The 15,500-nt window shown below is 57.6% G+C and overlaps 2 protein-coding genes across 3 annotated transcripts in view; one reads left to right on the plus strand and one right to left on the minus strand.

Moving 5' to 3' along the window:
* The first annotated feature begins 28 nt into the window (after window positions 1-28).
* Window positions 29-1,354, plus strand: TIMM13 (translocase of inner mitochondrial membrane 13). The gene is made up of 3 exons (XM_007994678.3): window positions 29-496; window positions 585-653; window positions 863-1,354. The coding sequence occupies exons 1-3, from the start codon at window positions 377-379 to the stop codon at window positions 959-961; spliced, it is 288 nt and encodes a 95-aa protein (XP_007992869.1). The 5' UTR covers window positions 29-376; the 3' UTR covers window positions 962-1,354.
* Window positions 1,355-1,651: 297 nt separating this feature from the next.
* TMPRSS9 (transmembrane serine protease 9) overlaps window positions 1,652-15,500 on the minus strand; it is a 67,381-nt gene continuing 53,532 nt past the window's right edge. For both annotated transcript variants that reach the window (XM_073017143.1, XM_073017144.1), the window contains exons 11-19: window positions 13,834-14,152; window positions 11,160-11,331; window positions 10,181-10,452; window positions 8,606-8,742; window positions 5,635-6,034; window positions 3,714-3,882; window positions 2,662-2,927; window positions 2,439-2,575; window positions 1,652-1,996 (exon numbers count right to left, since the gene is read on the minus strand). In XM_073017143.1, coding sequence (XP_072873244.1) covers window positions 1,835-1,996; window positions 2,439-2,575; window positions 2,662-2,927; window positions 3,714-3,882; window positions 5,635-6,034; window positions 8,606-8,742; window positions 10,181-10,452; window positions 11,160-11,331; window positions 13,834-14,152 — 2,034 coding nt within the window. In that variant the 3' untranslated portion in view covers window positions 1,652-1,834. The remainder of the gene's footprint in view (window positions 1,997-2,438; window positions 2,576-2,661; window positions 2,928-3,713; window positions 3,883-5,634; window positions 6,035-8,605; window positions 8,743-10,180; window positions 10,453-11,159; window positions 11,332-13,833; window positions 14,153-15,500) is intronic.

A 15,500-nucleotide genomic window follows, 5' to 3' on the forward strand; every position in this document is an offset into this window, starting at 1 on the left:
TAGAGACGCGCCGGCTGCCTCGTGCGCATGCGCGGCAGGCCTCTGGTAGGACGAGCCGGAGACAGAGCCTGTGTACAAAGTGATCGGCTTCGGCCGCACGCAGTGGCCCCCCCACTCCTCGGGCGAAGTCGGCCGCCTTCCCGCAGAGTCGCAACCACGGGTGGCTTTTGTAGGTAACGGCAGGTCCAGGCCTGCGCGTGAGCAGAGGGCCCCCCGCGCGACCTGGAATGGCCCGGGCGCGCGCGGTCTTGTGGGGGTTGTAGTCTTCCGTCCCCGCCCACGTGGACTCCGTTTCCCGTGGTGCCCCGGGCGGCCCGCTTCCGGCGCAGCTACGGGTCGGCGCACGCGGCCTCGGTCCGGTTGACTTTGCGTAGCCATGGAGGGCGGCTTCGGCTCCGATTTCGGGGGCTCCAGCAGCGGAAAGCTGGACCCAGGGCTCATAATGGAGCAGGTGAAGGTGCAGATCGCCGTGGCCAACGCGCAGGAGCTGCTGCAGGTGCGGGGCTGGCCGGGGACGGGCGCTGGGGCGAGAGGGCCACCTCTGGGGGCGGACGTCGCGGCTAAAGCCTCGCGTGTCTCCACAGAGGATGACGGACAAGTGTTTCCGGAAGTGTATCGGGAAACCTGGGGGCTCCCTGGACAACTCCGAGCAGGTGAGACCCGCGGAGGTTCGGGGCAAGGGTCGCGAGGGTCTGGATTCGAGGGGGGAGGCGTTTGCGCGTGCGCAGACTAAGGAGGCGGCGCGGCGGAGTGGCTACCGCACGCGTGCACTCTGCAGCCCGGGCGGCCTGGATCCGGGGTGAGGGAGGTCCCCGGGGGCGCGAGGTCCCGAGCTGAGCTGTGCGCCCCTCCGGTCCCGCAGAAGTGCATCGCCATGTGCATGGACCGCTACATGGACGCCTGGAACACCGTGTCCCGCGCCTACAACTCGCGGCTGCAGCGGGAACGAGCCAATATGTGACGGGCGAGGCCACGGGCCGCCCCGCCCCGTTCATTTCCATAAACGTGCTCTGAAAGGTGGGGCCCGCATGTGCGTACTGCCTGCCCGGGGCTTAGCGGGGTGGCACCGGTGCTGGGACAGACGGGACTGTGTCCTCGCCACCCCCCGCCTTGCCCCCTGCCAGCCAGTGCAGCTTGGATCTCGGGGGTGGGGGGGCCCTGTGCCTTCCCAAAGTGCTGGCAGCCCAGTGGCACCTCCTTCAGGCCTTTGGGGTCTTCCCCTAGTGGGCCCAGGTCAGCCTCATATTTTCTGGGCGGAGAACTCTTGTCTGGACTTTGGAGGTGGGGGTGGTCAGACCCCACCGGAGCTGTCACCTCCTGCGGATGGGCAAATAAATTGGAGGGCGGAGAGAAACCTCTTTATTTCCCTCCTGAGGGATCTCTGGGAAGAGTTGACGCGTGTCCCTGGAACCCCAGTTCGGAGGGTCTCAGCCTCTCTTGGGTTGGGAGAAGTCCATATTTCCCCTTAAGTGCCACCGGGCTGCTGAGTCACGAGGAATGTGTTGTTGCCACCACCCCTGCCCCAAAGGTTAAGGGGGACAGCCCTCCCCTTATCCAGGCTTGCTTTGACCCCTCTTCCTTCCACCCGGGTCCTGTTGGAGTGCCAGGCAGGTGGTCCGCGCTGTGACACTGAGGTGCTGAGCCAGTGAGCTGGGGTGGAGCAGCTGTGTTTATTGGAACAAAGGGTGCTACCAAAATGCATCCCCATGACCTATAGCCCCCCCACACCCCCCCACTCCCGTCCTTGAGTAGGGTACAGTGAGGTGGGGTGTTGGGTGGCCTGCTGCTCCTGCTGCTTTTGCCTAGAGTCCCGGCCTGGGCAGTCACGTGGCGGTCACTCCTGGATGTGCTGTCCTATCCAGCCTCTCACAGCTGCCACCCGGGTATAGACACCTGGGAAGTGGGGCCGGCCGCAGCCATAGCCCCAGCTGGTGACCCCAGTTAGCACCCATCGTCCAGACGGCTCCCTGCAGGCCAGGGGTCCCCCAGCGTCACCCTGTTGGGGAGAGAAGCGGGGGTTCAGAGTCCGGTACCTCTCCTATAGCAGCCCTTGGGTCATTGGCCCCCGTAGGGGTGACCGTAGTGAGTGGCTTCCCTTGGAAGCTGCACTTTCACTATCTGGAAAATGGGCTCAATGCAAAGGTGGCAGACACTGATGGACACCCGCCACGTGGTCTCGGAGTGGAATGGGGCCTCCCGCTGCAGCCTGTGCCTGCTCTGCCGTTGAGGCCCAGGGGTGGGATGCGGTGGGTACCCAATAAACGGTTGTGGAGTGGAAATTCCTCCAGAGCCAAAAAGGCCCCCTGCTTGATCCTCTGGAGAAGTCTGCACCGGAGCGTGGCGCCCGGATGGTGGGCTTCGTGGCAGCGGGAACCCTCCCTCCCTGGCGGCTGGGCGGGACCTGGGCCCCTGGTCGCCCGGGCCGGGCCGGGGCTCACCGAGCAGCTGTCCACGCCGCCCTGCGGGAAGCCGGCACACAGCATGCGGCTGCTGATCTGCACCGGGTAGAAGCGGCGGCAGGTCTGCTCGCTGAGGAGGCGCACGGCAGCCTTCTGCAGCTGCCGCGCCATGGAGCCTGTGGACCAGCGAGACGAGGCGGGTGGGGACCCCGTCCGGCTGCCGCCCTGCACCCCGCACCACCCCGGCCCCGGGCGCGCCTACCTCCTTCGCGCACCGAGCCCCATCCGGTGATGACGCAGCGCGCACCGTCTGGGGGTCGCGGCACGGGCTCGGGCAGGCAGATGGGGCGCACCAGGCGGCTGCGGCGCACCGGCCCCGCCAGCTCCAGCAGCGCCACGTCGTAGTCAAGCGTGTAGAGATTGTAGAACGGGTGCTTGTAGATGCGCGCCACGCGCTCCAGCTGCCCCTCCGCGCCGCTCAGGAACGGCGTGCCTAGGAAGGCCGCCCACTGCTTGGGGTCCCCGTAGCTGGAGGGTGCGCGAGGACAGGCGTCGGCCAGAGCCCCCGCGCCCCCGGCCCCTGCGGTGTCCCCCAGGGGCCGACCAGGGTTCTTGGCCTCTTGGTCTCTGGCTGCCAGTCTGGGAATGGGCTCAGTGTCCCCCACCAGTCACCGAGGCAGCACCAAGAATTGCAGTCATCACCACCTAATATTAGCGCTCTGAAAATATTGGTGGCCGTGAGGGTCCACCCCCCGCTCCACTTCTGACCTCGAGCCCCGCAGGGCCCGGAGCTGGGTGTCCCCTCTGGAATACCGTACCCCTCGCCTGCCAGGGCTTGGGCCCGGGGGAGGACAGCTTTCTACTGGGTGGGCTTTGGCGGGGGCTGGAGCTAAGTGCCAGGGGCGAGGGCTGGGGAAAGAAGTGACCCCAATGTCCCCGTGGGCTTGGCCTGGAGCTGGGAGGGGCTGCAGCCCCCGGTTAGGTGGGGACCGCGGGGTAGGACAGCCCAGGGTGGTCAGGCTGAGGGGAGGGTGGGCAGGCTGAGGGGAGGGTGGGCAGGCTGAGGGGTGGGTGGGCAGGCTGAGGGGAGGGTGGGCAGGCTGAGGGGAGGGTGGGCAGGCTGAGGGGTGGGTGGTCAGGGGAGGGCTGCAGGGAGTGGGGATGGGGGTGGGAGGAGCAGCCTGGGGCAGTGGGAGCTGGGGTCGGGGAGGGCACTCCGGCAAAAGAGGGTGTCACGGTGCGTTTTCGGGCAATAGTTCGGTTCCAGGTGAGCTACAGACACGTACAGGGGCATTTGGAGCGTTTGGGACTCACACGTCGAAGCAGTGCGCCGCTGACAGCAGCCACCTCTCTGCCACCAGCACGGCCCCGCAGCGGTGTTCCCGGCGCCGCAGCCACAGGCTCACCTGCCACGGCCACTCCCCGCGGCCCGCTGCGCTGCCGCCCACAATCCTGCTGAGCGCCGCCGGCGCCAGGCCGCAGTCTGCGGAGGGAGCCAGGCGCATGGGCAGGTGGACCCAGGGCGCCTCCTCCACGAAGCCCCCCAGGGCGCCGCCCCTCCGTGAATTCCCCTGGGAGCCCCGGATGCGCGGGTGGACCTGCCCCAGGAAAACTCGGCAGGAAAGGATGCTGGGCCTGCTGCTTGGTCTTTGGGCTTTTCTCAAATAACATTGGAAATGCATTTGTTTCCTGTGACTTCAGCTTTGGGACCACACCTTCTCCCCTGCCGGGGCCAGGCCGAAAGCCCCTCTCATGGCAGCCTCCCACATCTCCGTCCTCCAGAAGTTCCCTCCCACCCCAAGGCCTTTGCACATACCAGGGCCCTGACCCAGAGGCCCCAGCCCTGCCTTGGCACTCTGCCTGGATCCCTGATGGCCTCCGAGCCCTCCCCAGACGGTGCCAAGTGCAAAGGCCTTCCTGAGAACACAGCTGTGGCAAGAATACATGGGGTGGTTGCCGGGGGGCTTCAGGAACCCCGTTACCACCCATGGAGGGGACCCGTACCCACCTGCTGTCTCCAGACGGCCATTTTCCTCCTCAGGGGCGAGCCCCCCTCCCCGCCCTCTGTCACCACCCAGCTGGCTTCCCTGGGTGCCCCCTTCCCCCTGTGCCACCCGCAGCAGATACCAAGGTCGGCAAGGGGAACTGCCAGTTCCCCACCAGCCGGGGCACCATCTGGCCCTGACCCAAGACCAGGTGGCCTTGGGAAATGTGACAGCAGCCACAGCCCCTGTCCTTGGGAACGCCAGCTGCCTCCACACAGAACCTGCCTGTATTTCAAGGCGGGGCTTCTCCACCTCTTTTGGACCCAAGGAAGTGGGCCCTGGGAAGGCCATAGCTATTGAAAAAGGAAAAATCAAAAAACTAGCCGGGCGAGGTGGCGGCGCCTGTGGTCCCAGCTGCTCGGGAGGCTGAGGCAGGAGAATGGTGTGAACCCGGGAGGTGGAGCTTGCAGTGAGCTGAGATCGGGCCACTGCACTCCAGTCCGGGCTACAGAGCCAGACTCCGTCTCAAAAAAAAAAAAAAGAAAAAAAAAAAAAGAAAAAGGAAAAATCAGCTCAGACTGAGAAAGTGACAGCCCCCAGGCTGCGGGGACAGACCCACATGAGGGCAGCTGCCAGGTTCACAAGAAACACTCACCCAAGGACGTGGCACTGCTGTGAACCATCAAAGCCCCTGCTTTCATTTTATTTTTATTTTTTTAGAGACGGGCTGTGTCACCCAGGCTGGAGTGTAATGGTGTGATCTCGCTACACTGCAGCCTCTGCTTCCTGAGCTCAAATAATTCTCCTGTCTCAGCCTCCCCAGTGGCTGGAACCACAGGCGTACACCATCACACCTGGTTTTATTTTTATTATTGAGATGGGAGTCGCTCTGTCACCCAGACTGGAGTGCAATGACACGATCTAGGCTCACTGCAACCTGCCTCCTGGGTTCAAGCGATTCTCCTGCCTCAGCCTCCCGAGTAGCTGGGACTACAGGCGCCCACCACTGCACCCAGCTAATTTTTTTTTTTTTTTTTTTTTTTGGTAGAGATGGGGTTTCACTACGTTGGCCAGGCTGATCTGGAACTCCTGACCTCAGGCGATCCACCCACCTTGGCCTACCAAAGTGCTGGGATTATAGGCGTGAGCCACTGCGCCCGGCCACAGAGGATGTTGTGTCTTGTTTGGCAGCCCGGGCTGATTCACATGGTACCCTCCACTCCCAGGGGTCCCTCCGTCTCTCCGGGTACCTGGTAGCTGGGAGTGCGTGGTGGCCTCCAGGACATCTGGAAATGGCATCTGTCCCCTAGCAGTGGTGCTCATGGCAGATAAGGCTGAGTTGGCAGGTTGGCCCGTCACCCTGCTGGCGGCCCCAGGGGTGGGTCTGCTGGGTGTGGCCCCCAGGACCGTGAGGCCAGCTGTCGTCCTGGGGGGATGGCTGGTGGTGGCCAGTGTCCTTGTGGTCGAGGGGGGAGACACGGGAAGGGGCTGAGAGGACATGATCTCCAGGATCCAGCCCTTTAGCCTGGTGATGCGCGTGTAGACGCCCGGCTTCTTAACCTGAGCGCAGCCAATACCCCAGCTCACGATCCCTGCCAGATAAAACACGCCGGGGGCCTCCTCACAGGCCAGGGGGCCCCCAGAGTCACCCTAGAAAGGAAGGAAAGAGCACTGGTTGGTCCTCCAGGGACCCTCTCTTCCTGGCACTGCCATAGCCTCCTGTGTTCCCACTGTGGGTGGGCCCCATCGAGGGCGGGGGGGCAGAGGGCACACCACCTGGCCTGGCCTCAACATTTTTTTCAAGATAAAAAGCTATTATGAATTGCCCACTGATACAGAGAGTATTTTTAAATAGAGAGTATGATTATATAGAGAGTATGATTAAAAAATAGAATACAGGCTGGGCACGGTGGCTCAAGCCTGTAATCCCAGCACTTTGGGAGGCCGAGACAGGCAGATCACGAGGTCAGGAGATCGAGACCACCCTGGCTAACACGGTGAAACCCCGTCTCTACTAAAAAATACAAAAAACTAGCCGGGCGAGGTGGCGGGCGCCTGTAGTCCCAGCTACTCGGGAGGCTGAGGCAGGAGAATGGCGTAAACCCAGGAGGTGGAGCTTGCAGTGAGCTGAGATCCGGCCACTGCACTCCAGCATGGGCGACAGAGCAAGACTCCGTCTCAAAAAAAAAAAAAAAAAAATACAATATAATGAATACATAGGAAGAAAAGACTATGCAAGACACTGATCTCACAACACTCCTAGAAGATAGGCATCATTAGGCTTCTCACTTTACGTATGAGGATCAGAGGCCCAGAGAGGTTGAGGCACTTGCCTGGGGTCACACAGCAGTTGAAGCAGGATTTGAACTCAGGAGTCTGGTTTGAGAACTTGGGCTGGGTAAGTTTCCATTGCAGGTTATTTACTACCTTTCTTTTAACTACTGCCTATGAATGGGCATTTACACTGTCATTGGTATTTTGTATTGATTAGTAATAATGGCATCTTTTTTTTTTTTTTTTTTTTGAGACGGAGTCTCGCTCTGTCCCCCAGGCTAGAGTGCCGTGGCTGGATCTCAGCTCACTGCAAGCTCCGCCTCCTGGGTTTACACCATTCTCCTGCCTCAGCCTCCGGAGTAGCTGGGACTACAGGCACCCGCCACCTCGCCCGGCTAGTTTTTTTTTGTATTTTTTAGTAGAGATGGGGTTTCACCATGTTAGCCAGGATGGTCTCGATCTCCTGACCTCGTGATCCGCCCTTCTCGGCCTCCCAAAGTGCTGGGATTACAGGCTTGAGTCACCGCGCCCGGCCTAATAATGGCATCTAACTTTGAGAGTTACTCCTGAAATCTGATGCCTTTTTTTTTTTTTTTTTAAGGCGAAGTCTTGCTCTGTTGCCCAGGCTGGAGTGCAGTGGCACGATCTCGGCTCACTGGGACCTCCGCCTCCTGGGCTCAAGCAATACTGTCTGCCTCAGCCTCCTGAGCAGCTGGAATTACAGGCACCCGCCACCTTTCCTGGATAATTTTTGTATTTTTTTAGTAGAGATGGAGTTTCGCCATGTTGGCCAAGCCAGTCCTGAACTGCCTACCTCAGGTGATCTGTCTACCTCGGCCTCCCAAATTGCTGGGATTACAGGCAGGAGCCACTGCACCTGCCTTTGTTTTTTGAGACAGGGTGTTGCCGTGTCACCCAGGATGGAGTGCAGTGGTGTGATCACGGTTTGCTGCAGCCTAGAACACCTGGGCTCAAGAGATTCTCCCACTTCAGCTGCCCAAGGAGCTGGGACCACAGGCACCTGCCACTCTGCCTGACAATTTTACTTTTGTAGAGACGGGGTCTCACTATGTCATCCAGACTGGTTTTGCAGTCCTGGCCTCAACTGATCCTACCTCAGCCTCCTGAAGCACTGGAATCACAGGCATGAGCCACTGCACCCAGCCGGAAAATTAACCTCTGTCTTTGCGTGCATGGTTGAGCCCTTCAGAAATCTGAGCATGGTGGCTATGGCTGGGCGCAGTGGCTCAGTCCTGCAATCCTAGCAGTCTGGGAGGCCAGGGCGGGCAGATTACCTGAAGTCAGGAGTTCAAGACCAGCCTGGCCAACATGGTGAAACCCTGTTTCTACTAAAAATACAAAAATTAGCCGGGCGTGGAGGCACATGCCTGTAGTCCCAGCTACTCCAGAGGCTGAGGCAGAAGAATCACTTGAACCCAGGAGGCAGAGGTTGCAGTGAGCCAAGATCATGCCACTATACTCCAGCCTGGGCAACAAAGCAAGACTCCATCTCAAAAAAAAAAAAAAAGGAAATCTAGGTTGGGTACGGTGGCTCACGCCTGTAATCCCAGCACTTTGGGAGGCCCAGGCAGTCATATCACGAGGTCAGGAGATCGAGACCATCCTGGCCAACATGGTGAAACCCCATCTCTACTAAAAATACAAAAATATGGTGGCACATGCCTGTAATCCCAGCTACTCGGGAGCCTGAGGCAGGAGAATCGCTTGAACCCGGGAGGCGGAGGTTGCAGTGAGCCGAGATCGTGCCACTGCACTCCAGCCTGGGTGACAGAGCAAGACTCCGTCAGAAAGAGACAAAGAGAGAGAAGGAAAGGGAGGGAAGGAAGGGGAGGGACGATATCTAGGTCTGTACACACAGAACTGCCAGGTGAACGGGTGTGGGCATTTCATCTAAATACTGCCCGGTTTCCCCCTTGGAATGCTTACCTGGCAGGAGTCAACTTTGCCTTCCAGGAAGCCGGCGCAGATCATGCGGTCTGTGAGGGAGAAGTTGTAGAGCACGCTACAGGTCTTCTGGTCTATGATGCCCACGGACGCCTTCTGCAGGAGCTCGGGCTTGGTGGCTACCAGGGAAAGAGCCCAGAAACGCCACTTGCAGAGTGATCATCAGAGCAGTTCTAGTTCGGGTCCGATAACAGTGCCGAGATGCAGCATCCCCACCCCACAGACAAAGAAACCGGGGCTCACAGAGTTGCAGGAATCACACAAAGCCACAGAGTGAGAAGGAGGTGGGCCTTGGATTCCTCACTCAGAGCGCAAGAGTCTCCCCACTGTCCCCATGGGGCTGCCGCCCTAGCACCTGGGTAATGTGCAGGAGGCCATTCTGAGGTCAAGGGAAGCATTAACTGTTGGGGTGGGACGTTTGCTTTTTTTTTTTTTTTGAGACGGAGTTTCACTCTTTTTGCCCAGGCTGGAGCGCAATGGCGTGATCTCAGCTCACCACAACCTCCGCCTCCCGGGTTCAAGTGATTCTCCTGCCTCAGCCTCCTGAGTAGCTGGGATTACAGGCGCACGCCACCACACCGGGCTAATTTTTGTATTTTTAGTAGAGATGGGCTTTCACCATGTCCAGCAGGCTGGTCTCGAACTACTGGCCTCAAGTGAGCCGCCCGTCTCGGCCTCCCAAAATGCTGGGATTATAGGCGTGAGCCACCGCACCCAGACAATTTTTGTATTTTTTTAGTAGAGACGAGGTTTCTCCCTGTTGGCCAGGCTGGTCTTAAACTTCTGACTGCAAGAGATCCACTGGCTGAAGCCTCCCCAAGTGATGGGATTACAGGTGTGAGCCTCCGCATGTGGCTGCCAGCAAACGTTTTTCTATAAATGGTCAGAGAATTTAAATATTTTTGGCTTTAGGCCAGGTGCGGTGGCTCACGCCTGTAATCCCAGCACTTTGGGAGGCCGAGACGGGCGGATCACGAGGTCAGGAGATCGAGACCATCCTGGCTAACACGGTGAAACCCTGTCTCTACTAAAAAATACAAAAAAATAGCTGGGCGAGGTGGCAGGCGCCTGTAGTCCCATCTACTGGGGAGGCTGAGGCAGGAGAATGGCGCAAACCCGGGAGGCGGAGCTTGCAGTGAGCTGAGATCCGGCCACTGCACTCCAGCCTGGGCGACAGAGTAAGACTCTGTCTCAAAAAAATAAATAAATAAATAAGTAAATATTTTCGGCTTTAAAGGCCAGTCTCTGTCACAAGTATTTAACTCTGCTGCTATTGCAGGAAAGCAGCCATAGACAGTCTGTTGTTGTGAGAACGTGGCCCTTGTTCCAATAAAACTTTATTTATACAAACAGGCAACGGCCAGATTTTGCCCCCAGATGGAATGGGGAGGTGAGTGGTGTGTGGGCAGTGGGACTAAAGACAAAGGGATCAGCCACAGAGGTCCCTGTGCCATGGAATTGGTTTAAGGTCCAGGTAAGAGATGCCCATCCTGGTCCTCCCCAGGCCAGGCCCTGGAGAATAAATCCACCATTCCCCTCGATCGGGGCAGGACTCACCATTTCCTTCCTGCATATTTCCCCATCCGGAGATCATGCACTTCCGGCCCACAGGGAACTTCTGGATGGCCAGGGGCAGGCAGACAGGCTGGATGTATTTGTTGAAGGCCAGGGGGCTGGCCAGCTCCAGGACAGCCAGGTCGAAGTCCAGGATGCCAGGGTTGTAGAGGGGGTGCAGCACCACCCGCCGCAGCCCGATCTTCACCGGGCTCCCGCCCAGGCCCAGGAGGGACGCAGTGCCCAGGTGGGCCCGAACCTGCTCCACCTTCGTGCTGTGGAGACAGGGCCCTCAGACGTGCCCGCCCTCCAGCACATGCCCGCCTTCTTGGGGGACGGACAGGGCTGATGCATCCCCCCTGGAAAGCCACACAGGGCTGCCTGGGTCCCAGGACCATTCCTCTGACCCTCGGCTCCAGGGAGGAGGACCAGGGGAAGAGGGGCTGCCGGGCTCCTCCTGAAAAGGATCCCGAGTTGGGGGACCTTGGGCAACTCAGGGGACCCTCAGGCTTCATTTTCTACACCTGTGCCAAAGCTCTCCCAACCCCCTACAGCTTTATGAGTCTTTTTTTGTTGAGACAGGGTCTTGCTCTGCTGCCCCAGATGGAGTGCAGTGGCACCATCAGGCTGACTGCAGCCTCGACCTCCTGGGCTCAAGCAGTTCTCCTGCCTCACCCTCCTGAGTAGCTGGGACCACAGATGTGGGCCACCGTGCCTGGGAATCTCCAAGATAAATGCTGCCTGGGTAGCAAGCAATGGGGAAGGAACCTTCTCCCCCTCCCCTTTTGTTTGTCCTCAGAAGCCTTGGCACCGGCTCCCTCCTGTCTCTCAGCTGCCCTCAGGAGAGGAAAGGCTGCTCCCCAGGGTGGGGCGAGGGGTGGCGGGGGGCACCATGAGGCAGCCCCAGCAGGATCGTTTCTGACAGGGAGGGGCTGATGAGGAGGGGAAACCGGGCAGCCTTCCTGGAGGAGGCGGGCCTTACTGGTTGAAGCAGTGGGCGGCAGACAGCAGCCAGCGGTCCCCCACCACAGTCGCTCCACAGAAGTGCCGGGACCCTTCCTTCAGGCTGACCTGCCAGGGCACCTCCCCCGAGGCAGCTCCGAACCCGCCCACGACCCGAGTGGGCTTCTCCATTGCAGGCCTGGCCCCACATTCTGGAAGGGGGACACAAGACCAGGTCTGGGGATCTTGGCCTGCTCGGATGGGAGCATGGGGGTGGGTAGGGTCCCAGGACACCAACTGCAGCCAGGCCCTAAAGGTGCCGCAATCCCGCCCATTCCACAGATGAAGGCGTGGAGGCTTGGAGGTGTCCATATTTTGCCCAAGGTCTTGCAGCAAGTTCGTGGCCTAGCTTGGGGGACAGAAGTTAACAAAGCAACAGCAGCAGCCCAGTCAACCTGAGGACCCCCCGCAACAGACCCCGCCACAGGCCCGCAGCCCACAAAGCCGGGTTTACGGGCTCCTTGCAAAGACAGGGCTGCACTCCAGGAGACCCATGGGGCAGCTCAGAAAAGGAAGGGGTACGATTGCTATGGGGTTTCGGAACAGAGCATGGGGTGTAGGTGAACTGAAATGAAGCATGGCCGGGCGCGGTGGCTCACACCTGTAATCCCAGCACTTTGGGAGGCCAAGGCAGGCAGATCACCTGAGGTCAGGAATTCGAGACCGGCCTGGCCAACATGGCAAAACCCTGACTGTACTAAAAATACAAAAATTAGCCGAGCATAGTGATGCACGCCTGTAATCCCAGCTATTCAGGGGGCTGAGGCAGGACAATCACTTGAACCAGGAGGTGGAAGTTGCAGTGAGCCAAGATCGCACCACTGCACTCCAGCCTGGGCGACAAGAGTGAAACTCTGTCTCAGGAAAAAAAAAAAAAAAAAAAAAAAAAGCCGGGCGCGGTGGCTCAAGCCTGTAATCCCAGCACTTTGGGAGGCCGAGACAGGCGGATCACGAGGTCAGGAGATCGAGATCATCCTGGCTAACACGGTGAAACCTCGTCTCTACTAAAAAAAAAATACAAAAAACTAGCCGGGTGAGGTGGCAGGTGCCTGTAGTCCCAGCCACTCGCGAGGCTGAGGCAGGAGAATGGCGTGAACCCAGGAGGCGGAGCTTGCAGTGAGCTGAGATCCGGCCACTGCACTCCAGCCTGGGTGACAGAGCGAGACTCCGTCTCAAAAAAAAAAAAAAAAAAAAAAAAAAAAAATTATATATTTATATATATATGAAAGTAACTAACAGGTTTTGGAAACAGATATAGTCCTACAAGTTTTCTTTTCTTTTCTTTTTTTTTTGAGACGGAGCCTCGCTCTGTCGCCCAGGCTGGAGTGCAGTGGCCGGATCTCAGCTTACTGCAAGCTCCGCCTCCCGGGTTTACGCCATTCCCCTGCCTCAGCCTCCCGAATAGCTGGGACTACAGGTGCCCGCCACCTTGCCCAGCTAGTTTTTTTTTGTATTTTTCTTTCTTTCTTTTTTTTTTTTTTTTTTTTGAGACGGAGTCTCGCTCTGCCGCCCAGGCTGGAGTGCAGTGACCAGATCTCGGCTCACTGCAAGCTCCGCCTCCCGGGTTCACGCCATTCTCCTGCCTCAACCTCCCGAGTATCTGGGACTACAGGCGCCTGCCACCTCGCCCGGCTAGTTATTTGTATTTTTTAGTAGAGACGGGGTTTCACCGTGTCAGCCAGGATGGTCTCCATCTCCTGACCTCATGATCTGCCCGTCTCGGCCTCCCAAAGTGCTGGGATTACAGGCTTGAGCCACCGCGCCCGGCCTTTTCTTTTTTTTTTTTTCGAGATGGAGTTGTGCTCTTATCACCTGGGCTGGAGTGCAGTGGTGCCATGTCAGCTCACTGCAACCTCTGCTTCCTGGGTTCAAGCGATTCTTCTGCCTCAGCCTGCCGAGTAGATGGGATTACAGGTGCCCTCCACCACGCCCAGCTAATTTTTAGTAGAGACCAGGTTTTGCCATGTTGTCCAGGCTGGTCTTGAACTCCTGACCTCAAGCAATCCTCCTGCCTCAGTCTCCCAAAGTGCTGCAATGACAGGCATGAGCCACCGCGCCGGGCCAATCCTACAAGTTGTCTGGGTACAAGCTATTTGAAAATATAATAGGAAGTATTCCAGGCCGGGCGAGGTGGCTCATGCCTGTCATTGCAGCACTTTGGGAGACTGAGGTGGGCGGATCGTGAAGTCAGGACTTTGAGACCAGCCTAACATGAGGAAACTCTGTCTCTACTAAAAATACAAAAATTAGCTGGGTGTGGTGGCGGACGCCTATAATCCCAGCTACTCGGGAGGCTGAGGCAGGAGAATCGCTTGAACCCAGAAGGCGGAGGTTGCAATGAGCCAAGATCACGCCACTGCACTCCAGCCTGGGTGACAGAGTGAGACTCTGTCTCAAAAAAAAAAAAAAAAAAAAAAAAAAAAAAAAGTATTCCATTGATAGATCGCCATACTTAGCAAGACATGGACAAGACCTATGGACAGAAAGATACCATGAGCGTACACGCAACAGAAGATGGGAATAAATGGATACACATGACCTTTCCTTGAACAGGAAGACCCAAAATTATGAAAATACTATGAAGATATCAATTCTCCCTAAATCAAGATAGATAGGCGCGTACATCATCTTCTTCCTTTCTGCCCCGAAAATACCTTGTAGCTTAGGAACGGTGACCCAGTCAAGAGGCACAGTGCTGGGGGCCTGCGTGGATTTGGTGGGGGTGTTGACCACAGGGCTCTCAGGACTGGTGGGCCAGGCCGTGCTGGAGGCGGTGGGGGCAGGAGCCACCGTGGGGGCCAGAGGCATGCTGGCTCTGGTGGTGGCCTCCAGGATCCAGTCACGTAGCTTGGTGACTCGGGCATAGACCCCCGGACGCCGGGCTTCTGCACAGCCAATTCCCCAGCTCACGATGCCGGCCAGAAAGAACCGGCCAGGGGGCTCCTCGCAGACCAGGGGTCCTCCTGAGTCGCCCTAGGAAACCAAAACACGCCCTCAGGATGGGTCGGCAGCAGCCAGTCCAAATGCCAGGGCTGCAAGGCCCAAGAAGGAGCTCTGAGCTGGGACTGCCAGGACCTCTCTCCACACGAGCTCACAGAGCCCTTGTGGGCTGATCAATCACATCTCAGAACCTGTTTTCCTCTTCTGTGGCGAAAGAAGAAGAAAACAAAAAACAACCCAAGACAGTTGGACTATAGGATCTCCAAGATGTCTTTTAGTCCTACATCTGGAAGGCTAAAACGTGACCCAAATAAGTAACATCCCCTCCTCTTCTTAACCCAGTAGATCTTTGATAATGTCACCACTTGCTTAGGCTGATGGTATGACTGCCATGTGGGTGCCTCCAGATATCTCACTGGTAGCTGCAGCACTGCTCCCAATGAAGCATTGCTTCATCTGCTCTCACTCATCCAGCCTCACCATTTTTTACCTTCCTATATCCAGCTCACCCTGACTTTCACATTCTGTGTTTTTTGTTTGTTTTTGTTTCTGAGAGTTTTGCTCTGTTGCCCAGGCTGGAGTGCAGTGGCACAATTTCAGCTCACTGCAACCTCCGCCTCCCAGGTTCAAGTGATACTCCTGCCTTAGCCTCCCAGGTAGCTGGGATTACAGGCACGTGCCACCACGCCTGGCTAATTTTTTGTATTTTTAGTAGAAACGGGGTTTCACCATGTTGGCCAGGATGGTCTTGAACTCCTGACCTCAAGTGATCTGCCCACCTCGGCCTCCCAAAGTGCTGGGATTACAGGTGAGCCACCGGGCCCGGCCGACTCTTGCATTCTTAAAGACGAGCCCTCTCTTATTAGTTCCTAGCATTTTCTCCAGCTTCTGGTTTCAATATGGCAATCTAAGCACGTGTAGCAGTCTCTCCCTATCTTTTCCTCACCCACCAGCCCTTAGAAACAAGAGCAAAGGTATGCACAAAAAAGACAGGAATCCACAACCATGCTAAAAAATTAGGCAGGGGAGATCCTGGCGGTGGACTGAAGCCATGAAGAATCATGAGAAGCTGACAGAGGGAAGCGGCAGCCCAGCCCGTGTGTGGAAGCTCCAGACAAAAGAGAAAGCTTTCTCAAGAGGACCTGGGTTGGTTGAGGTAGAAAAGGGATTTGGGCAACCACAAAAGATCAACGAGACCAGGAGGTCTTTGGCCCCTTGAAAGGGGACAGAGAATCCAAGAACACAGGGTGTTAATGTCCCCCACCAAGAGAAAGTGAATAGCAAATATGAGATCACATCAAGAATTTAGTGACATTTTTAAATTTTCAATTTCTTTTTTTTAAGATGGGGTCTCACTCTGTCACTCAGGCTGGAGTGCAGT

The sequence above is a fragment of the Chlorocebus sabaeus genome, chromosome 6 (assembly GCF_047675955.1).
Source record: "Chlorocebus sabaeus isolate Y175 chromosome 6, mChlSab1.0.hap1, whole genome shotgun sequence".
Classification (NCBI taxonomy): Eukaryota; Metazoa; Chordata; class Mammalia; order Primates; family Cercopithecidae; genus Chlorocebus; species Chlorocebus sabaeus.

Excerpts from the sequence above, each read along its gene's own strand:
- TIMM13 (XM_007994678.3), top strand. The coding sequence starts at position 377 with ATGGAGGGCGGCTTCGGCTCCGATTTCGGGGGCTCCAGCAGCGGAAAG. Across the intron at positions 497-584 it reads ACGCGCAGGAGCTGCTGCAG|AGGATGACGGACAAGTGTTT; the intron begins GTGCGGGGCTGG and ends GTGTCTCCACAG. Across the intron at positions 654-862 it reads CCCTGGACAACTCCGAGCAG|AAGTGCATCGCCATGTGCAT; the intron begins GTGAGACCCGCG and ends CCGGTCCCGCAG.